The sequence below is a fragment of the Maylandia zebra genome, linkage group LG9 (assembly GCF_041146795.1).
Source record: "Maylandia zebra isolate NMK-2024a linkage group LG9, Mzebra_GT3a, whole genome shotgun sequence".
NCBI lineage: Eukaryota > Metazoa > Chordata > Actinopteri > Cichliformes > Cichlidae > Maylandia > Maylandia zebra.
In genome coordinates, this window is record NC_135175.1 from 7,976,078 (window position 1) to 8,000,906 (window position 24,829).

General features: G+C 41.7%; 1 protein-coding gene across 1 annotated transcript in view; it reads left to right on the forward strand.

The window, feature by feature from the left end:
• The window catches only part of mkxa (mohawk homeobox a), a 28,180-nt gene extending 20,540 nt beyond the window's left edge, over positions 1-7,640 (forward strand). The window contains exons 6-7 of the mRNA XM_004568515.3: positions 4,835-4,868; positions 4,972-7,640. Coding sequence (XP_004568572.1) covers positions 4,835-4,868; positions 4,972-5,191 — 254 coding nt within the window. The 3' untranslated portion in view covers positions 5,192-7,640. The remainder of the gene's footprint in view (positions 1-4,834; positions 4,869-4,971) is intronic.
• The last annotated feature ends 17,189 nt before the right edge of the window (positions 7,641-24,829 follow it).

Genomic DNA, 24,829 nt, shown 5'->3' on the forward strand with positions numbered 1-24,829 from the left:
CTCATTTCCTACTTTAACAGTCGAGTTTGGATTCTGTCTCTGCGTCCAGATTCACCGGCCTTCGTCCAGTGGTGGAATATTTTCTCATTCAGAGCAAAGTAAACATATTTTCCCTTCTACCCAGTGACTTTCTACACTGCCTTTATTAGTATAGCCTAATACATTTAATAATAAATAATTAACAGATCTCTCAGTTTAGCCAATTTTGAGAAGAACTTTTTAAGATTCACAGAATTTATTCATGATTTATTTCAAAACTGGCAGCCCAGACAATTGTTAGTTTAGCTTTCCATCCATACTGGTAGTCTTACATATCCAGACAAAGCACATCATTTCTGCATCATCTTTAAATGTATCTAAAGTGAACACATGTTCAGGTTTCAAATGGATTAGGCTTCTCTAAGGACTCCCTACACACAGTTGATACAATGCTCCTATGATGTACAGATTAAGCAAAAGAAGATCCAGTGTGTTACACTGGACAGGGTGATCCGAAGGGCCAGCTCTGTTCTAGGATGCCCTCTGGACCCAGTGGAGGTGGTGAGTGACAGGAGAATGGCGGCTAAGCTGTCATCCCTGTTGGACAACGTCTCCCACCCCATGCAGCAGACTGTGACAGCACTGAGCAGCTCCTTCAGTGGGAGACTGCGGCACCCACGGTGTGGGACGGAGAGATTACGCAGGTCTTTCCTCCCCACTGCTGTCAGACTCCACAACAAAGACTTTAACTGAACAAACACACACATCCACACATGTGCAATAACACTAAGTGCAATAATCTTTTCTGGCATCGTTGTATTTTTACTCAGTTGTATATAGCATTCGTATTCTATTTTTATCTTATTGTATATTTTTATTCTATTTTATTCTACTGTATATAGTATATTATTTTATTCTATTCTGTACAGTTGTGTACTGTATTTATTCTTATTGTATTCTAATTTTTGCGTCATAACTTTTGCACTGTCCACTTCCTGCTGTGACAAAACAAATTTCCCACGTGTGGGACTAATAAAGGTTATCTTATCTTATCTTAATACTTAAGCTGTAGACATGCTGGTAGAGCCAAGCTAGCTGTTTCTCCTCGCTTCTAACATTCCAAGCAAAAAGTGCTGATAGCTCTAATGCAGTCACCTCAAACTGAAGACCAAAGCCCCACCAACCTGCATGCACCTCAGCCCTTCTCTTTGCAGGGAGAAGCCTGTTAGAAGAAAGATTTAAAGGGAGTGTTGCCTTAAAGGGAGAGCACTTGTTTCAGTCAACAGGGCTGCACCAATGCATGATATAAGATGAATAAGGATTATACACCTCTGTGAATCATGCAGACCTACTCTAGCAGAGCCAGAGAATAAAAATATGGAGATTGAAATTAGCATAAAAGACCTATAAGTGTTAGAATTGTTAAACCCTCTTGCTTTAAAATTGAGCCATCTTTTCTGTTTCTAGGTAATCATTTGTTTTCAATTTCTATTCCATTCTTATTTTTAGACTCTTTATACTATCCATGGTGACGAGAAATTATTCTGGATAATACTAAGGCTAAAAGCCTGCAATATCATAAAATGCCCTTGCGTGTGTGTATGTGTGTGTGTGTGTGCTTATTTGTCTGTCGGATTCAGCCCAGCCCACGGTTTGTGCAACTCAGGTTTCCTTGTTTATTGTTGCGAGTTGCTAACAACAGCTCCAGATGGTAATGATGATAGTCAGCCACTCTCCTCTGCAGCCATCTTAACAGGTGGAACCTCATAACCTCAATAATTTGTCAGCCCCTGCTTGTTTCCCTCGTTTTCACCAAGTTTTGTTAAAGCTACTTTTTCTTTTTTTTTCTCCTATGTTCTTTTCCCCCTTCCCCTCCATCGTCCCGCTGTGATGTTAAGTGAGCTAGTATTTTTGGACTTCCAGCACAATGCCAGAAACCATCAGACTTCTTAGCTTTCCCCTTTGGCGGTCCGTGCAACCCCACTGTCAGTGAAGCCCAAAGGCAACAGCAAAGTTGACTGAGTATTCAGTAGCAAAGTAGTTGAGTTTAAAAAAGAAAAAAAAAGTGAAAATAATAAAAAAAAATCTTCAGTGATTTATTGGCCATTTATTGAGTCTTTGGCGCTGCTCTTGTTTTTAAAAATCCCAGTTTTAGATGTTTTAGGCAAAGGGCTTTGGAAACAGAGTTTTTCTGCAAGCAGTGGTGCATTTTCAAAATCTGGGGTCCAAGGGGTTGAGAGCTGGTGTCTAGTCCCCAATGAGGGCCTTGGAGTGCAGGGTGGCAAAGGTCATCCTTGCATCCACCTGCTAGAAAGCTCAGAAAACACAGTTTTATGTGTGTGTTCTGAAAGGAATCATCTGGACAGTGGCTGCCTCACACACCCTGGAAACACTTAAAGCTGTGGATGGAAAGTCTCAAACGCTGCACTTCAGATCCCACAAACACACACACACTTTTCTTCTGCCTGTTGTTTGTCTTTGATGTTGCTGCTATCAGTTGCTGTCACCAACCGATCTTTACACCAGGCACCACAGCCGTAAACACTGAGCTAATGTATCTCGAAGGCAGGGGGGCAGGGGGCATAAACAGCGCATGAAAACTGTGTAATTTGGCCTCTAATTACAGCACTGTGATTACGGAGTGTTGTGCACATTTTTAATCAGGACCAATCTGTTTTGGAGCCCTGGCAACAATCAGGAAAGAAAGATGGAGATAGGGTGCAGGGAGGATGGCTTCACAGTTTTCAAGTATTCAGTTGACACTGGCAATTTAGGCAATTAATTTGAAGAATGGCTGAAGAAATATAGAGGGATTAAAAACTGGAGACTAAGAAGAGATGGATAATATCAGGGGCTTTAAAAAAACCTGCTCTTGACATAGCACAGAGTCACTCTTTATTAAAACAGACGGGAAACATTGCATTTGTTTTGGCTGGTTCCTGACGAGTACCTCAATCAGGGGGTATTACAGCAAATCAAAAGGTGAACAGTCGACCTGGGGGACATCAGTAAAGGAAAAGGGGACTCGCTGATGAAGTGAGATAAAGGCAGAGCAAAAGACGGGACAGCAGGGAGTTGTGGTCGGATGGGAATGAGAGGATTTTTTTTGGAACACTTACACGCTGAAGCCCCAAATCTCATCCTGTGGTTTGTAGTACTGGGTTATCACGTCCTCATCGCTCTCACACACGTGCACACACACATTCCTGCTCTTCTTCTGTCTAAGAATGATTGGCTTCTTCTGTCTGTCTCTTTCTCTCTCCCTCTCTCTGTGGATTACACCTATTACGGAATGAGCGGGAAAAGCGCAGGAAATGTTATAATCAGGCTCGCATTAGCTCTGGGGCCTCTTGAACCCCGACGCTGTCATGAAAGAGGAACAGAGCGCGGCGTTGGGAGTAATTAGGCGCTTCAAGCCTGAACGCTGTATCCAGATATTTGGAAAATCTACGGAGGGTTTGGCGAGGTTAGAGGTGACACAACAGAACGGTTAAATGTTGCATGTGCTTTCCCCGTCGCTGAACGAGCTTTGGCTCCTTTGCTCTCAGTGGGTCTCTGTTGGCTATGTCGAAGCCTGAACACAGTGTCCTCGCTCAACCTCTTCCAGTCCCTTCTTACCACGATAGCAAATGAAATTCCAGCGAGAATGAAGGGTGCAGATTTTTATTAGCAAAGGAGAACGTTAATGCACGCCCGCCAACTGCTGCCTTGTGGTGACGGTGGCTGGTGGAAGGGTCTCGTTAAAACACTAGCTCAGGTTTAGACACTTGCTTTATGGGGAAATGCGACATTGGCGGGGTATAAAAGACTGGGTGACCCTGTGCTGTTGGTGAGAACATTCAGGAAATCAGATTGACAGCCGAGCAGGAGACAACCCAGGTATGACGAACTCTGTTATCTTTGGACGAAATGAAAATTTGGGGAGAGTTTGCCCTCCTTTGAACATTCTTGAGTCATCCAGTCATCTATATCTGGTCAAGACCGAACTTCTTAAAAGCTCATGGGGCCTCAGACGCGTGTTTAGTTAACTTAAAGAGAGCGCCCGGGGGCGACGCGACTAGAAAAATCCAGATGCTCTGCTTTTTTCTTTTTGGTTAATGCCTCATGAAACGCCAAGCCTGTGTCCTCATACTCACTGTTGGGCAGATCTCACCTAAGGCTGGAACCAAGACAGCAGGACAGGTTCAGCTCAAACACCCAAATGAACTCCTCTTTCACTCACACACACGCATTCAGGCAACAAGAGCACGCTGAAATAAACACACTGGTTGCCCCGAAGAGAAGTTGGGTTTCATTGTTTAATGACTCTGCTATTCCCTCTGCTAATGTTTCACATATGAGATAAAGATTGCTCCCATTTGAAGAGAGGAAAAAAGAAAGGGAGAGCAGGCATCCATCTTTCTCTCACTGACTCACTTGCTGCCTTTTCATTCCCCCTTTAAATCTTCTGCGCTCAGTCATTTTTGATCTGATTTCCTCAGACAACTCAATTACGTTGGCCCGGGCCCATTTGTTTTCCAACAAAATATTAGAGAATGGAGCTTGTGAGTCATAAGAAACATCTTTCAACTCGATCCTATTAGTCACCTTGTTTCTTGACGGCTTATTGCAAAAAAACCCCAAAAACAACAAAAAAAACGTCCTTTTTGTCCAGCATCTGAGCGAAGAGAGAAAACAGAGCAACACATGTTTTCACAAAGCAGGGTGTACGCATAAGAGCGCACAGCATAGACCTCACACACTACTGCACACACACTGCGAGAGTGTATGTTCAGCGACATTCCAATAAATCCTCATTGACCCCGATGAACTCAGCAAAATTAACCTTTTTTTCTCTCTCTCTCCTTGCTTTCAGAAACCACAGAGCATGGATCAAGTAAATGTGACAGGTGAGCAGCCTTTCTCTTAACGCTGCAGACCAGATCGAGTCATTTGCATTTGCGAGCTGATCGTAACGCTCTCTGTTTTTGTCCTTTCGTGTTGCATGGTCAGCTCGCTCATCAGCAGCAGCGGTGGCCCCAGAGCCACACAGAAAGAAAAGGCGAAAGGCAAAGACGAGACATACTGGAAGGAGATCAACGCCGCCATGGCCTTGACCAACCTGGCACAGGGGAAGGACAGTGCCTCCGGGACCACCAGCTGCATTATCCAGAAGTCCTCTCATATAGCAGAGATCAAGACTGTCAAAGTGCCGCTGGTGCAGAAATATTAGCCTGGACGTCGTCCTCCCGTCCCCTCTATGCAAACCAGCAAACATTCCTGTTTCAGCAAACTCACCAGAGTCCAAATAAACTCCCCCCTCCCCACCCCAAAATGAAAAGAACTGTTGTTTAGGGAGGGTGGTCGTGGGGTGGGGGTATTTGAAGTCAGGAAGTGTGAGGCAGAAAAAGAACTTTCATTCTTTTTGGTTGTTATTGATGTCTGAAAAAAAAGGTTCATAAGAGGCCTTGGCTATCTTCTCTTTTGCGAGTACTAGTTTTAGCAGCAGTATTTCCTTAAAAAAAAAAAGAAAAAAACTTTTGTAATGTTAACTTATTTTTTTTCATGTTTTATTTTTTATTTCTTCTTTTTTTAACGCTACAAATTGAGTCTTTTTGCCAAAGTGCCTTTGTTGTTTAGACAAATAACTCACTGACTGTGGTCGATGTGGAGCACAGATACTGACGTGCCTCTGGAACACTTTTTTAGGGTCCCAGTCATGATTCAGGATTCAGGATTCAATTTGTGAATGAAAATTCCCAGCAACAGCATGTGCCTTAAGGGCTGAGTGAGCTCAGCAATCCGAGGCGCCGACGAACTCGAGTGGCACACACTTGTACGGGTGCGCACTGGGCTTGGGAAAATGCCCGGTGTGAATCCTCTGAAGGCATTGTTCTTGTTTTGACTGGAGTCTTCATTTTGACTGTAAACTGAACTCTGTCCCAGTCCCAGCCACGTCGATGGCGGGCCAACAGCAACTGCTGGCTACGCAGATAAGCAGCCAGCTCGCTCCTCCTTGTCCACATCTCGGCCTTGGATTTCATTAACCAGCGAAGGATTCCTTTCTTATCGTGGCTTTTTACTTGCTCAAATGTGCACATGACACTCAGCTGGACCCAAATGAAGACGCGGTGACAAAGATATACGCATTAGAGGCGTGCTTTAAGGCTCAGTGGAGGAATGCCATGACCTAAAAGGGATGTTTTTGCTTTGCATTATCAGTGTTTTATGCGGACACTGTTGCCTTTTCACGTCTGCGCTCAGAACAAGATGGTCTAGTATGAGAAAAAAAAGCCACCGCCACGAGCACCCCCAGCCTTTTGATCCTCAGCCCTCTCAGCTGTTTAGCATTACATTCTAATTGCTGTTTACAAGGAGCCAGAGGACAGGCTTAAAAGTTTGACTTTCTTCCCCTTTGCTCCGTTTTTTTTACCCCTGACTTCAAAAATACATTTCAGTATTATCTTTTCGTCGGCCAAGCAAGTATTTGTTATTGTCCGTCTGTGTGTGTGTGTGTCTGTTTTGTTCTTGATCAAAACTCAGTTTCTCTTAAGCATCAAGCGCTTCTTCTGTCATCCAATGGAAAGAATCTAGAATGTACTAATGTACGGTGCATATGTTAGAAACGTTTGGGGGGACCGATGCCAACTTCACAAACAGGGGGAATGAAATTGAAGTCAATGGGAGAAGTTGAAGTTGGCTCTCTGTGCTGACTTTTTAATTTTATGTATATCTTCAAGGTACTGTTTATATGTGTCAAAATGTACACTCCTTCAGAAATTGTGCAGTTTTCCTTCTTTTTTTTGACAAACCCAGACTGTGCATCTGGTCAAGGACTTTGAGAGGGAGTGAAGCTGCACAAAGTAACTTTTTGACCTTTTTATGTGTCTTGAATGTGCAAACTGTTTAAAAAAAAAAGCTGCACTTACAGTTTTCAGTGGAGGTGTTTTTACATAAAAATGAATGGAAGTAAAGAGAAATGAAGGACAACTCTATGTTATTCCTGTTAGTGTGACTATGGAAGTATTATGGAATGAATCGCACTAGCCACTCCCCAGGCACTATTTGCTTATGCAGGTGGGGGGGCTCCCACATGTGTTTTTTATACACCTGATCCAGGCAGGGTGGCTGCGGGGTACCATCGGACCCGCTCCTTGTGTTTCTAATCGCACTTCTGAACCTCTGGGCCGCTCGTGACCCTCACACCTCACACAATACCCGCTTTCTGGGAAGAGGCAGAGCAAAAGGACGGAGGCTTCAGAGACAACAAAGATGCCTTTGTTGTTCCTACCTGCCCCCCCCCCCCCCCCCTCCCCCAAAGAAAACCCTACAAGTATAAACAAAGCCACGAGTTTTGGTACTGTATATGTCTTTCTCCAGCACAAACCATGCTTTCACAACCATGCTGACGAATGGAAAGCAAACGTATATTAAAGCTTATAAATTATTATTTCAGACTTTGTCGAAACAAAGAAAGTGGTGACCATAGTTTGGTTCTTTTATTGTTAAGTTATATAAATTGAAATGTTATGTTTATTTGTTTGTTTGTTTTGATAGAGACTGGATTTTCAATCCAATGACCAAACACATATCTCATCTTGTCCGATTTGCTCTCATGTAAAATATCTTTTATAAAAACAGTTGTTACTTGATGAAAGCAATGAATAAACCTCTAAATGAAATCGATGGGGTTTGGGGTTTGTTTTTGTTTGTTTTTTTCCATGTTACTGGTTCACTAACGAACTTAATACCAAGCAACAACTTCCACGGGTGAAAATTAAGCCAATGTGGAAGTTCCTGTAACCTTCCTCATTTGGCCAATTGAGGCCCTCTGTTTCGCAGACAGGTATCTGTTTGTGCTGATAGGGCGATTAACTGTGATAAATAGAAGAGGAATCACAAATCTGCTGTTGTCTGCATACACAACAAAAATTGCACCAAATGGAATTTCACATTAGCTTGCAGGTCAAGCCAGAAGCTCATAGGTTTGAAAAGAAAACAAGAGTACAACCTTTTAAGTTGAGCCTCCTATTGCAAAGAGTTGCATGTTGTGCAAGCTGACTCTGACTGATTGCAACCCGTTGGCAATCTGTCCACATTTTGAAATTAGTTGGCAATGATTTGCAAACCTTCAACAATCTGTCTGACAGTGATTGCAGTCAGACTGTTGTTGTTTGGAGACAGGTCACTGTAACTACTTGCAATCAGCTGCTGAAAGTAAAAACAAGTAAGAAGAAAAAAAACAAGAAACCAACAATTTTTCTTAGTGGTAAGTAGGCTGCCATTCTATTTTCACTCTAGTGTGACTGAGCTGTGATATTACTTACAACTACGTGCATCTGGCCTTGTTAACCAAGCTTCCTAGTGTTAACTGATAACTTAGCACTCCACCCTCTGATCCTTTAACACACCCCAAAAAACAAAAAGGCAATTCTCAAATCAAGGCTTTAAAACAGGCTATTACAAGCTACAGGTGGTTAAGGTGGGTACATACATATACAATTAAAGCTTAAATGTTAAAAAATTGCTAACATGTTAAACTGTTAGCAATATCAGCAATCACCGGAAGTGACGCTTTCATCGTAGATGTAAAGAACATTGGTGAGAAATGTGCGATCAAATGTAGGGTTTCTACATGTAAAAAAAAGAAGAAACACAAAAACGTATATAGCCTGTGTGGAACTGAGGAGATTTGTAATAAATCTATTTGGGTTTACAACAATAAGCGAAACCTCTAATAGTACGTTCAGTTACTTTATTCAGTTATAGTCCAGATTTAAACACAAACTGAAGAAATTTTACATGGTAAGAGTATTTAGAGAGAATGAAAGTGTTATTTTTTATCATTTCAAACGTTTTGATGAGTGAAGAACATGCAAACACAAATTCTGTAAACAGTCACTTTGGGCAACTTTAGCCTTCTTTTGTATATGTAAGGAGGCCAAAGTTTTAATTCCATCTACGGGCCACGGCTCGACACTAAATGTAATATAGGAGATGTTTGTTTATGACACAAAAGGCGTGGTGGTTTTTAAGAGCTAAACAAACTAATCATGACAAACCATTGGGAGAGCTGAATGTACACAGCAGTTAGCTGCGTCAACCGCATACCACACATTAGTGGTTTGGGCCCCAGCGTTTGCTATCTCATGTGTATTTTTGCTACCTTAACGAGAATGTTTGACTTTATTTGTTCAACTTGGGATCACATCAAAATCTGTCTCTTTGCAGTTGAAGAGAGCAGAAGGAGATAAATGGCTTTGAATATAGGTTTCATAAAGTTTTGGTTTTCTATATCCTCTGTCATGATGTGGATACCTACTATAGTCTGCGACTATAATTTGAACATTTGCGGTACGGTGGATTCTGCATGATAAAGCCAACAGACAAAGCAACAAGCTTTTATACAGTGATGTGGCACCTCAGGAAGTCCAGGGGAAAGACTGAATTTATGCCTCACACTTCCGAGGTGTGTCCTTTTCCTTGGGGCTCAGTCCTTCCTGTATATTAATGGCTCTACCATGCCACTGCGTTTCCCAAACCTGAGCTCTGCCACGGAGCTGAGGCCAAGACCTCTCTCTTGGCAGGAGAGGTAACAAGCTAGAGGAAACAAGGCTGCAAGGGTTTTGTAAGATGGTGACAGAGCTTTTACCAAACTGAAGGGAGTGAACACCACAATCTGGCTAGTGTTGCAAGAGGCATCCTGTGGTTTCATTACGAATCAGAACCAATCAGGATGTCCCTTCGGTTTTCCTGTTACACAGCTGTCTCTGGACCTGCGAGATGGCTCTCGCTGACACTTCCTGAAAGAATCCTTTCAGCTTTTTTGACCTCTCATCCCTCACTGCACTTAGCTGGCCAAACCCCAGATTCCCTGAGCAACATTTTCCATTGAAAACCTAAGTGATATTCCACTCTGCCTATAGCTTTCCCAGTCACCTTTTTATCTGTGGCTTCTCTGCATTTGCTGGTGAAGGACTTGACAGGAGGCATGGAAGTGCACGGTTATCTCAGCGCATGAGACAGACTTCTCTGGACTTCACCTTCGCCATTTTGCTGCAAACTAAACTCTCGCTGACACCAGGTAAAACCACACAGAGGGAAATCTAAGAAAGCAGACGTTCTGAAAACCATTTCCCCATTCGATGAAGAAACACGACTCCAGTGGCATGCTGAAGTAATTAGTTACCTTGCTGCGAAGGATGCTTCGAGGAGCCTCTGTTCATTCAAACCAGAACTTTGTCTTTTGGATGCAAATACAAGGGAACCGCTGGGCCTAATTGTTAGATTCCTGAAAGAATTGACTGATTAAAAAATTCATCCGGCCTTGCAATCATTTCAGGTTTGGGACTGTTTTGGATCAACTGGAACTTCATGGGTGTTTGAGAAGGCGAGACATTAAGGCCACCGCTTAGATCACGGACACTGTGTGAACAGAACTAATCACATGGGAGGGAAAAAGGGTCAGCGAAGCCTTATTATTACAAATTAGACCCTATAAATTATTATGTTTTCCCAATGGGCACATCTGTACTGTAGATCAGTTTCACTTTAAGTTTGCATTAGTCTGGGAGCTTTGAGTAGACATGCAAGAATGAGCTGAACTGCACTGCACAGTGAACGCATAGATAACAAACTAAAAGGATTACTTTCATTATTTCAGATTTTTGTTTTACCTGTAGATATTTCATTTTCACAGTGAAGACAACATTTTTTTCACCCAAGAAGGAATCCGACTCCTGCCTTTCACGCTTCATTTGTCTTGTCTTACGTTCTCTTTCATTATGTATCATTTCCTCAAATCACTCACATTCCGCCTTTCTCTTCTTGATTCCACTATTATATTAAAGCCACATTTCTCTGCACTTCTTCTGCATTGCGCTTTATTGTGGTGTGGTTTCTGACTCCCTCTCCTTGTTGAGCTAACCTAAGGCAGTTGAAAAATATTTCCTGTCTTCGTTTCTCATAATAAACGTCTTCGCAAACCACCGAGAACAAGACGGAGAGAGCCGTGCTTACACGGAACCGCAAGTAAACACTGGTTTTGGCCAAACGAGGACACGCTGGGTGTTATTACAGGTGGACATCATCTCCGTTTTGTTTTGAGAGAGGGTCGGAGGGAAAATTGTGACACATGCCAGTTTGAAACAAAAAAGGTCAGTTGCACTTGTAAGAACAGCATGTGGAGGCATGCACATTGTTCTGACCTGAGAGCACTAGGAAATGGATAAGTGTAGGTGGTTGAGTTGCCAGAGTAAACTCCTCTCACAGAAAAGAGAGACATGCTCTTCGTGAAACGGAACACGAACGGGTCTTCGGGGGCAGGAAATCTATGCTTTGATACCTGGTGTCAAGTTTTTCAGCTTTCATTCACATGATTTCATTGACCGCAGGCGCTCCTACATGTGCCGCGCCGTGTTGTCGGCAAGAAAATGCTTACACAAAGTCCAACCACGCAAATCGTGTGTTCCTCTCCTCCGTAAACTGACATAATCCCAGTCGCAGTCTCACCGCAAAGCCCTGCAACACAACAGCTCTCATGTTCAGCGCTGTTGTCCAGAGGTTAGTCAGATCTTTTACTGTTTCCCTCTACCATCCAAACAAGCCCACCATGAACCGCCACAAGAAGTAGAGCTCCCTGTTTGTTTATTGGAGGACAATGCTTGTGAATTTCCTCCCTGGATCCCTCTTTTCAGTCCATCCAAGTGTCACACACGCACACAGTGATAGTAACAATGCTGCACAAGCAGTTAAGCTGCCTGCACCTCAGCTGTTTCCCAACAGCCTAAATCCTGGTAATTGGCCTTCCCCTGAGCTCCTGAGACAGGCCGACTAAACAGCTGCTACAAACAATGACACCCCTTCCAGAGGTGTTGTGTTCCCAAGCCAACATACAGCTGCCAACAAGGGATCAGGGACAGGCAGGATGACATGCAAGCCAAGGGGTGAGAACTGGTACTTTTACTTGTGTTGGTGCAAACAAAAGTCAAGAAGACATATCTATTTTCATATACACATGAAATCCCCCAATGGGAGTCGGTATGTCCATATTTCAGCACTTAAAATTACCCTGAGAATGTTTTGAACTCAGTTTCTCTTTTGAGTTGGACTTGAGATTATTCACAGTCATTGTTTTGGAATTGACGAACTCCAAACTTGCTGCTGGCCTTCCAGCATCCAGCCTCATCAAAGTACAATGCATCTCGTTTCAGATCCAAAGGGGAACCGTGGAAGGATTTGAAATGCCTCAGGACTCAATGTTCGCCCCAAGTTTGTACTTACTTTCACAATGCGTTACTAACAAACACGATTTTCTAGATCTGCTGCTCCATAGATTAGCACCATTATGATCAGCAGTCTAAATGCTAGGACACTGGTTCCCAGCCTGGGAGTCAAAATTGGCAAAGGGGAGAGATTAGAATAAAAAAAAAGTTCTCTCTCCCGTCTAACCCCTCCAACCAGACCAGCATGTGCATAGAAACACCCTATAAATAGTAACGCCAAACACTACATAGACATTTGGCTTTACAAATGACAGGAACTCCACTTTCTTTAGTAAAACTGCTCTGTTTAACCCATTCATCCACCACATCCCACTGCCAATGTGGACACTTTTTCTGAAGCCTGAAACCAGATCCCACAGGAGGTGCACAAGTCAAATTTCCTCTCAGACAACTTTAATCACAGTTTGCTGAAAGGTTATTACTGCATGTTTCCCCAGTGATGCCTACCCCAGCTTTAAGTGTCATTTGTTCAGCTGTGTACTTTTTAATGCAAAGCTGCCATTATTTTGTGTGTGTGTTATGACAACCTGACATCAATCAAGGTTTAAGGTTAAGGTTAGACTAGTCTAAATTCAGCTACTGTAGTTAAGGACACAATAGCACAATTATCGCTGTCTTATCAAAGGCACTGTCAATGTCATGTCACCTAAAACAGTGTCAGCTACTGTCGAAAACAACTTTTTTCTAGGCCTTAATATAGCAGTCGTATTGGAACATGGAAGAGTTAGAAAATTTGGTGTACAGGCAAAGGACATGGTCATGAGGTTTCATAACTTTCATTACAAACAGGCCTTATTGTTCCGCAGGAAGAAACCTTTCATTTAAGTCTTATTTCGGTTCCTGTGAATGAACTTTGGGTGTTGCCAGTTAGCGAGGCAGCATAATTCAAAAATAACACTCATGGCGGCACGATAAGCCATGATTGCATGATTGTTGTTTTCGCATTCTGTGGTGTCACCAGCAGCCACTTTGCCCTCCAATGCTGATATGGCTCCCCATTCCATGTGGGGTAAAACCTCAGCCAGGCACTGAAATGTGGGTTTTAGCCTGATGTATTGAGCAGTTGAGGAAAGTGGAAGCTTGCAAGGTTTGCAATTTGTACACAGAGTGCCTCATTGAGGTGGGTGCATCATGGTCCCACTTTCCACATGTAAAAAAAAAAGGAGTTCTTGGATTTTTTACTCAGATGGGCACACAACTTTAACTTTTCTCTCTCTCTCTCTCTCTCTTTTTATTTTTGCTTAGATATAGTTAATAAATACATTCTGTTGTAAGGTAATGTCGAAAAGTCTTGAGCCACACTAATGTCTTTATATTTTGGTAGAAAAACAGGAAACAGGTGCTATTAAGCATACAAACATACATGAAAATACAGTATATAGAGTTTGCACAGAGGGTTTGTGCAATTCTAACAAGCCTGAAATTCTCAGTACAGCCTTTAACAATGTTGAGGCTCTGGTGAGGCCAATCTACGACTGATACTGTTTCATTGTGTCTTCTTCTATCCAGGTATTCTTTTACCGATATGACCGTGTCTTTGGGATGATTGTCATGCTGAATAATTGGGCCCGTGTGTATCTGTGGTATTTTTCACAGAGTCTGCTGAAGAAATAGGAATAAATTATATGTTTAATGGCAGCTGCTAGTAACAAAGTGTCTAAAGATACACTTTAAGACACAAGTTGTCTGTTATGTGTGGACACAACACCAGCTCATCATTTAAGTTAGATGGGGATTTTTATACTTATGCATTGACGTTCATTATAAATCTGGGATAAAATGATCTCATCTTGAGGTGCTAGTGTTTTATACTGGCCAAAACATTACAGTCATTTTTTGCCACTGATCCACTGGATGTACCATTAACTGATATTTTTAGGTTGTTGATGGCATTTTTTGTTTTTTTGTTTACTCTTTATGTATGATTATTGTGAGCATAATTAGAATTCAAAAGCATTTTTACAAGTTTTTTAACCACAAGTTGCTGTATAAAAAATAACAAAAAGACTCGTTTAGTGATAATAAATGTACAAAATACTCATAAAGGCTTACGTTGACTTATGTTGTTTCACTCCAGAGTAAAACAGAAGCCACAACCACCCGTAACATAATGACAACTGGGGGATCACAAATAAGACATAGAGGAGAGCACGGCCTGGTGTCTCTGTGTAATATTTCATCATAGAAAATCTAAATAAATTCCTTACTACAGTCAAGTGTAACCACGTCAATGCAGCAGATGTAAGAAATGGCAGCTGCTGGAGGAATGTGGTTTGGCAGCAAGTGAGGCCTGGAGAGAGACTGGAAGGTCCTGTCACGTTAACACTTTCTGTGTTTGGGAACACAAAAATACATTGTTGATAGACTGAGCAGGATTCAGTCAGGTCTGCCGGGGGGGGTGTTGGTTGTGGGTCTCATCTTTGTGGTCACATTGAAAGAAATCCCACACAGTCCTGATCTAGTGAAACATACAAACCCAATTCCAAAAAAGTTGGGATATTGTGCCCATAAGTGTAAATAATCAAATCCAATGATTTGCAAATCTCATAATCTTATATTTTAATCACAATGGATCATAGAACATATATCAAATGTTTAAACTGAGAAGATGGACGATTTAAGAAAAAAAATATTGGCTCATTTTAAATTTGATAACAGCTTTTCTCTAAAAAGTTGGGACAGGGAAACATCTGCTCTGTTTTTTACCAACAGTCATTTCTCTCCCAAAAGAGCAGTTTCTGTTCTTTTGGGAGAGGAGTGTTGTCCCACTGTTCTCTGATAGAGGATAGTTAAATTTTTCATTTCATGATATGCCAAATTTTGCACGCAGGCTAGTTCAGCACTGGAGTCTTCTACCACAAAACCATGCTATTGCAATAGCTGCAGTAGGTGGTTTAGCATTGTCTTGCTCAAATATGCAAGGCTTTCCCTGAAGAAAAATATATATAAGCTCTTCTGTCTGGAGGATGCAGTGTCCAAAAATAACTTCAAATTTCAATTCGTCTGACCACCTTGGGCAAGATACTAACCCCAAATTGCTCTCCGATGCATCCATCGAAGTATGAATGTGTGTGTGAATGTTACTTAGAAAGCACTTAGAAGAATGTGCTTGTGCAAATGGGTGTGAATGGGTGAATATACAAGTTGTGTACAGCGCTTTGAGTGCTCAGAAAGAGTAAAAGGTCTATATAAGAACCAGTCCATTTACCATTTACCAAAGATCACAGTCATCAATTATCGTTTTTCAGTCTTATCCTTTGTGCAGATTCTCAGAGTCTTTGGCTGATATTATGTACTGTAGATGACAACAGTTTCAAAGTCTTCAGAATTTCATTTTTAACAGCATCGTTCTGAAATTGTTCCACAATTTGTTGATGCAGTTTTTTACATCTGAGAAACTCTGGCTCACTAAGATGCTCTTTTTATACCCAATCATGTTACTGACCTGTCGCCAGTTAACCTAGTAGCTGCAAAATGTTCTTCCAGCTTTTTCTTTTTAGTACTTTAGTTACTTTTCCAGCCTTTTGATCGCCTCATCACAACTTTTTTGTTACTGTCATCAAATTCAAAATGAGCTAATACTTTTCAAAAAATAGTAAAAAGCTTAGTTTAAGCATCTGACATGTTTACTATGTTCTGTTGAGAACAAAATATGGGTTTATGAGATTTGCAAAATCATTGCATTCTGTTTTTATTTCGGTTTTACACAGCATCCCATTGGAATTGGGTTTGTATTTTAAAACGATGGCATTACAGAACAATCAGAGTGGTATTTAAAAGGTCTTAAACACAGATGCTAAAACATATTTTACCATTTTATAAGAACATATTGTGATTTTTAAACATTCTGGGAGGTTGGAGGAGAGACATAGCGACAGTGTGTGAGGCAGCAGACCTGGCAAACTGCATGAGTGTGGCAGGCAGTTTCGAAGGCCAGCAAATAAATAGGCTTCACATTGCTCAAGCACATACCCGGAGCCAAAGCTGTAATGTTACCATAAATCTGGAATTGAGTGGGCACACTCGGCCAATGCAGGAGCTCATTCTTCCAGATGTTAGTTATGGATCCCCTTTGTTTTCTCCCCCTACTCAGATAAATGTGTACACATGTTAGGCATGAAATTGCACAGAGAAGCTGTCTGGATTCAGAATTTCATCAGTTTGATGAAGTCAGGTTACAAACAACCGTTCTGCTTAAGCAGACTGCTGACATTTATCAGATATCTAGCCTAGTCCAAAAAATGTGAGCATGTGACTTCTGGCTATAGATAAGCCCATTAGCATTGTTTTTCTATGTTTATGCAGGGATAACATATAGAAATGCATCTGTGTTCCTTGGCTGTTGTTTGATACGCCATGGACTTACTTATCATTACTTTTTTGATTACTTCTTATTATTAATAATGTTTAAGCTATCTAGTACATTTAAAAAGCAGAGCTAAGACTTCCAGTTCAGTGTTGATATTTCTTAAAAGAATCTTTTATTTGTGTTTAAAACTGAATGATTCTTTTAATCTTCTGGTGATGTGTGACTTGCTATCTTTAATTGGAGACTGTAGAGACGGTTGCTGGTGTTTAGCAACTAAAACATTAACCGTAACACCGTAATTTATAAACCCTGTTTATGTGTTTAAACATACTTAACACTGCTTGTATATTTGTGCTATTCTTATTTTTTAGGAATCATCCAAAAGACTATTATTTATATCACAAACCATATGTAGAGATCACAATTAGCTATTTAAGTAACAAAGTGGGTTCATTCATGACTCCAGTCTTACATTTATAGTTGCTGTTGTGATATTTTTAATCATAAAAGATGTTTTCAACTTTCCACCTTCTTTGATTTTCTTACATGAACTGAAAGTTGTGCAGGGTAAAGGAATAGATGCATTTTAATATTATAGGCTTTGAATTGAATTGAATTGAATTGAATTGATTGTATTGCAATTTGTTTTGTCTATTTACAGTAAAAGAAAACAGATGTCATAAATGACCCCAATGAATGAGGGCCACGTACAATCACCTGAGGGTTAAAAGCCTGATTTTTTTTTCTTTTCTCACAAATACTGTTGTTTGGTTAAACAAAAAAAGAAGACCTACATGGACTAATCACTATTTAGACTGCATAAACCCAATGTACACAGTATTCCAGGACAGAAGTCTGAATTCATGGGGGGAAAGCAATCAAAGTTATTCTAAAATCTTGGACCAACCTGACTCATTGGAAATCCAGCGGTAGCCAAGGTAGACGTTTCAAAACCAAGACCAGTTTCTTAAGTGGACATCTGCATGGTTTCTATCTTCAGCTGTGGTTCATCTGCCTCTAAGGAGACCTCAGTTACTGTGTACAGTAGCGCTTTATAGCCTGCTGCGTGACTTTAGCACCATTTGGCAAGGACTGTACAAGACCTCCTGAGGCCTTTGGAAAATATGATCCTTTCACTGCTACAGAGGACACTCTGTAACAATTCTTCTTTCCGAGTTCAATCAACATGCTTATAATGCTTATTATAATTTTTGGGTGCAGATGGCCACGGGACCACTGCTACGGGACATATATGGTCACAGACAGTATCGCTTTTATTCGGAGCAGTCTGGCTGTGATTTTTATGGGCTTCTTGTTAGTGATTGTGAAAAGACAGATAGGAGATACTTCCCTGAGTCGGCATTACAAAGAAGGGACATTCAGAAATGAGGTTGTATTTACACTGCAGCAGAATGTGCACAAAGTCTTACCTCACAGCTTTTTTTTTTTCACCCAGTGCATTCGTGGTACCAGGCCACAACCAGCATTAGCTTAAACGCTTCTTGTCAGCGTTGCCATGACAGAAGGTAAATATGATAACTGTCAGGTTCCTTGCAGCTGAAATAGCTTGGCTGAGCAATGTTAGAATGAAGACCAGTAAAATATTGAATTAAAGCCTAATGGCCTGTTTGGTTTGTATTTAGGGAGACAGATCTGTCAGTTAATAGGCTACTGAAGCAAAAATGTGTCTGAATGGCACATTGTCTGATTTGAAGGGGTATATGGATACTTTGGTAAATGTGCTCATCTGCTTTGTTGCCAAGAGTTAGATAAGGAGTGCTTCTGCACATTTTTACCTTAGTATTTTGAGTGGAAACAGCTAGTCTGGCAAGTGTTTATTAGTGAACTCTAAATATGCTGGTAGGATTGTGTTACCTTTGGAGCCGGGCAAGCTGTTTGCCCCCTGCTTCCAGTTCTAGGCTGACGTTTATGATATACCTATGTTTACATTTTAAGCTAACTAGCTGTTGGCAGTAGCTTCATACATGCCTGAGAGGTGTATCCCTATTCTCATACCATTCAGCGAGAAAGTGAAATAAAGGAGTCAGACTTTGATCTCCACACAGTGGAGGTGGTAATGGCTGGCAGCTCATGAGCTCAATGAAATATATATACGTGCTACTGTCTGACACTTGATTGGATGAATGTAAATATCTGAGTGCAGGACTGCTGCCTCCTGGGAAAACGAGCCCAGAAATCCATCTCCATAAGTGAATTTGGGAGTTGCTCTGAGCCCTGTGAAGAAGTCAAGGTTATAGCTGTGGGGAAGCAAGAGGCTACCCCTCCACCAATCCCATACACACTATTGTTACAATATCAGTTCACAGCCCCAGGGGAGGCACAAGGTATTAGTAGGGTGTGGTGCTGGTGGGGGGTCTGTTTTTTTATTACAACCTGCTCTGGGCACAGTGTTTGTGAAAGCTGATGTAAAGCAAGACATGCAGACGGTACTGCTCTGCGTTAACACAAGCTGGAGCTCAGCGGGTAATAACATGAGCCATATTGCAACTGGGGGATCCCGAAGTAGCCAATCTAGCACTACAGCTTCCTTTATACCTCACTACGCTCACACACCAACACAGCCACAAAGATATTGCAGGCAGGCATACAGGAATGTCCACATGTATGCACATCTGGTTACCAAGTCTATGGCATCTGAAGGTGTCGGTTTCATCTGACATCTGAAACAAACAATCAAAAACAGTTCCTTTCCAAATTCCAAGAAATTCACAGCCACCTAAAGCTGAAACACAAGATGAAATTCATCAAACGTGAGTGAAAACCAAATATGGCTTCTTGGCAGTAGAATAGGCAACAGAAATGTGTGCTCAAAAGAAAATAAAAATTGCATCTATAAGTTATAGAACTCACTAGAAGTCAAAATCCAGAAGCAGAACCTTTAGTATATGCTCACCTCACACAATCAATCCAAAGAAAGTTGGCTCAAAGTAACATAGAATTGAGCTTAAAAGGGTTTTTAGTTCCTATAAGGATTAATTTGAACTGTGAATCATGCAAAACAACTCTAGAAGTGTCCAGAAAAACTGTAGTGTTGGAAATAACATATCAGGCCCACTAGCTGGTGTAAATCTACCATAGGGTAAGAGGGGAGTACACACTGGACGGGTCATCAATCTGATGCAGGGCTAACACAGAGAAAGATAACCATTTACACTTACAGGCCATTTAGAATCACCCACTAACCACATGTCTGAGGAAGGAAGCACAGTACCAAGAGAGAACCCACACAGACACGGGGAGAGCATGCAGACTCTACACAGAAAGGCCCCGGCCAAATAGTGGAGTCAAATCCAAGACTTTTTGCTGTGAGGCAACAGTGCTAAACCCCACACCCCTAGTTGTCAGGTTCAAAAAATTAAGCCAATGCAGAAGTTTCTTAAACCTGCATTCTGTCTGATATGCAACTGTGACTGTGAGAAATCTGCCAGGGAGAGGCAGCCATTTGCCGCCCTGGTTCTGCTGGAGTTGTCTTCCTGTTAAAGGGGAGGGGTTTTTTCCCACTGTCTCCAAAGCGCTTGCTCATAGGGGTTTATATGATTGTTTTCTCTGTATGTATTATTGTAATATCTACCTTACAATATAAAGCGCTTTGAGGTGACTGTTGTTATGATTTGGCACTATATAAAAATGGTAAATGGCCTGCATTTGTATAGCGCTTTTCTAGTCCATAGGACCCCAAAGTGCTTTACACTACATTCAGTCATTCACCCATTCACACATTGGCGATGGCAAGCTACATTGTAGCCACAGGTGCCCTGGGGCGCACTGACAGAGGCGAGGCTGCCGGACATAGGCGCCACCAGGCCCTCTGACCACCACCAGTAGGCAAACATGGGGTTAGTATCTTGCCCAAGGATATTTGACATGCAGCCAGGAGGCAGCCTGGGATCGAACCACCGACCTTCTGATTAGTGGCTGACCTGCTCTGCCACCTGAGCTACAGCCACCCCACCCATAAATAAAATAAAATTGAATTAAAAAGAATTAAATGTGCTAGTCAAAAAACATTTATTGTGAATCAAATTTGTGGAGATTGCTAACGCTTATCAAATGTAACTTCAAAATATTTCCATTAAAATGTAAATTTTTTCATAACTGGTAGTTTCTTAATGTTTTGTTTTTTGCAGGTTTTTTTCTCCTCAGTATAACAAAGCTGCTAAAATGTGGTGTACTCCCCAGGAGGAGTGAACTGGCAGATCTCCACCCAAAGACCTGCTTAATTATGATCGCTATAGCCTTAGGTAACATAAGATCAAACCACGAATTCTGTCAGGCCATTGAACGGACAGACATACCTGTACTTGAACCCGCTAAATGACTCTTGTAAGCTATGTGGTTACAAAACAACTGTCATGTCTCTGTTATTCCATATAATCTGATTGAAAGGAACTCCTGCAACAAAGTGGATCGCGGAAGACACAACCAGAATGAAATGAAAGTATTTTGTGTTTGCATGACCTGGCTGCGATTTCCCTGGAGAGAGCTTTATTTGACTAAAGGGTGCTGGTAGGAGGGTGGGAGATGTAGGTTGGCTTTGTGTCTTCAAATTCAATTGTCCACTATACAGTTAAGGAGCCCAGGTTTCCTGTGGCGTGTAGTAATAAACTTAGGCTCAGGTTTCATCCAAGGCGTAAAGGACAGCAAATGGTCAGAAAAAAAACAAAGTGATCTGGACTTCTATATAAGGTTAGGGACGTAAGCTACAAGACACTGGGAAATCTCGACAGTGTCTGGAAGTTTCAACCTCAGAAATCTCTCCCTTCTTTCAAGCTAAGCTCTGGCCTGGCGGAAAAACGGCTTCTGTCGAATAACTGTGGATCTTCCAGGACCTTACAGACCTCCTTGCCTCTTCAAAGAGAATGAAATTGGGGTCTTTTAGTCTTGGTGGTTTACAACAAAATTCTCTGGTCTGGCCCCAAAATTAAGATCAGCTTGGAAAAGAAAAATAAGCAGTGAAATTACTACACAGGGGCCCAGATTATTTATACAAAATAATGAATTTGTTTCTATACATGCCAATCATCTCACCCAGAAGGGAGTTTATTAATTTTTTTTCTGCAGTGCTGCAGTCAAACATGCGTCCTGTCCATGAAAATGTTTGAGGCATGTGGAAAGCTTACACCCAGTCCATGTTGATACAATGTGATTAGTTTATTATAGAAGCCGATGGCCTGAGTACATGGCTGTTTGCTTCCATGTTGCAGCGGTAGCATCTGGTGGGGCGATCTGACACGGCGGATGATGATGACACGGCTGCGGAATGCGAGACGCAGAGGCAGTGAGTGGCAGGAGATATGCCACACGGGATGGAAGTGACGTGAACATGGGGAATTATGGCTGGGGAGACGATGAATGAAGTTACTCATCCTGCCAGCCTGTCCTCAGCCCTCCCGCTTATTGCCACAGTAACCTGAGGCCGGGATGAAAGCAACCCCAACAGCAAGAGGACTTTTCTTTTCGAGGTTGAAGAGCACCCATCTCCTGCTTTCTTTAGGACTAGTACACATGGTGCTGTGTTTTTGAAAATAACAGGAGTGAGTTACAATACAATCATTTAGGTTCAAATTAGATTGACAGGGTATCAAATATGAGGAAACTCAGTTACAGATCTATTATGCGCTGAACTGACTTACATGCATCCGAGGCCAGAGGTTCACGCTGAACAAAGACCGAGGTCACCTGTTCACCCTGGGCCTGTTCTTATTAGGTTATGTGGAGCCTGATGTTATTATACACATATGCAACAAACATGCTGCTCCTGAGGATGTGGAGGAGCATATGTGTCGACAAAATCTATAGAAATTCTGGTAACACTATAATACACCCAGGGACTAATGTCGCAATCTCCCTATAATTAAATAGAATTTACTTTATTTGTTTTGTGATAATATTTTACTTGAAATTATGATATAGTTATATTTACAAACAAATACTTAAAAGCAGGTAAGTAGTGTTCACTATGCTGTACATTTTGGAGAGGAGGTCATATTGGGGAGGGGCTTAACCTTAACTATTTCCACATCTTTTACAGAAAAGGTGACACAAATTATCCTGTGAATAATTTGAAGTTTATAATAACCTGGTCATTTCATGGCAAAACCATATTTCATCTTACATTGTAAGTATGCCTTCCATTTCAGGGCATGGGCTGTATTATGGAGTAACTTATGCTTGCCTTTTTACACCTTTATTTAAGGTTTTGTTGTAATGGCGGAATTTTATTTAATTACATGGAAACTGTGGCCTTAGTTGTGAACCGTATTGGAGTTTACCATTCAAGTACTTTGCTTAATTCCAACAAGCCCATACGAGGTTCAAGATTTTGTAGAATGTAGGTGGTTGAGGTGGTGGGTGTTCTTTGTGAAGCAAAGGACACAGGAGGTTGCACAGTTCAAGTTCAAGAGATCAGGCCTGAAACTGGATTCTACGGCTGCCTGACAAAAATGTCAAAGGGTCTAAATGTGAACGAGTGCAACAATGTAAACACTAGGTTCCTTTTAATCAAAGTGTTTCCACCTGCAGTGCCAGAGCCATCAGTTCTGGTCATGCAGGTCATTACCTCCCAGTTTTCTGGGACTCAGTGGCTTACCTAAGGGAGGCCTGAGCTCGACTTTGCCCGACTTTAGAGGAAGGAAAAGGAGCAAAGGGGCATTTTCCTCTAACTTACCTCAGAAAGAAAATAGTGAAACAATCTGCAGACCTACGGGCTCCTTTTACAATCAACAAGTGAGGTTAAACCCCTAAGTGCAGAGGACATTGAGCTCTTGTCCAGAAGTTCTGTTAAACTCAGCAAAGGCCTGCTGCACCTTTCAGCCCTATCCCCTACCATATCACAGCTCCTCACTACAATAGTCAGTGCAGGTGGTTGTACTAGAGGATGATCTTTTTCCAATCACCTTCTCACTCTCTTCCTCACTTATATAAGTTAACATGGCAAAACAATCACCTGATAGCAAAATGGCAATAAGCATGACGACGTGAGTGCCGTCTGGGAACCCGACACCTTATGAAACGATGCCCAATGTCTCATAAGGTTTTTACACACGACAGCATGACTGCTCTCCTGAGGAGCTCATCTGAACGCTAACCCATAAGGCCTGCTGCTCTGGCAGGCAGAGGAGGAGCAGGAAGACCAGGTTGTGCTAATGAGAGCCAGATCTGCTCTGTTAGCTTTGTGCCTGGCTGCATGCTCAAACACAGGCAGCAGGACAGAGAGCAGTCTATCAAGCAGTGCCCCCCAGAGCAGCTTTCAGGCTTTCTCAGACAGCGAGGTGTGTCAGGACATGAGGTGTTCTGGGTGTTTTCATGTGACATGTTGGGTGCCAAAGAGTGTTTAATCCTCCTTTCAGTGCTTTTCTGTTTGACCAAGGTTTACCAAAAACTCTTTTCCCCAGGGAAACCACCGTCTTTCATCCACCCCTTCAAGCCATACTGTTGAATCTTCTGCTGCATGAATTGCATTGAAACCACAGACACTGAGGGTGATCAAGTTATTGATGTGGTAATCCAGTCATGTTCCTGCAATGCCAGCACAAAGTTTGACTTTTTTGGCTTTAGGTGGATGAATTTGGAACATCTACCCCAGAGGTGGAACTGTTACAACTAAAGGCTTCTCAGAGGTTAGCATCCTGGGTATCGCTAGACCCATTTTACTCAGTCGCAGGTTTGATTGTGATGAATCTCTGAATTTAGCCTGACACTTAAAGTCATAAAAATACTTGATTTGACTTGATAGAGTTCCACCCCAAATCCAAGCTGCTACACTGCCCTGATATCCCTGTATTCTGAATGTAAGTTGAGCCATTGTCAACACATTAACCTTTTTGCCAAAAAGACAATTTAATTTTTAATCATCACTTTTTTAACATTCAAACACTTTCCAACTCACTTTGGAAAAAGGTGACCTTTTTTCTTTTTTTTTAACCTTAATTGACATGAGTCGTGTCTTTTTAGTCAAACACTACGGTGAAATTCAGATATACCATAGTTTTATAGTTAGTCTACTTTTTTGCATGGGCATGCAACTATTCAGTAACTGTTGGAGTGCAGTGTCCATTTATGTAAAGGCCATTGGTGCTTCAGTAGAACCTCGTCTTCTAGTGCCTCTGGTTATGTGTGGAGTTTGCGCGTTCTAACCTTGTCTTCACAGTAGATCTAATATCTAAGTTGTCCATCTGTCTTTGCCAAGGACAGTTTCACAAAAAACAGATTCTAAATCGCAAAAAGTTCCATTTCCTTCTTTAAATAAAAGGTTCAG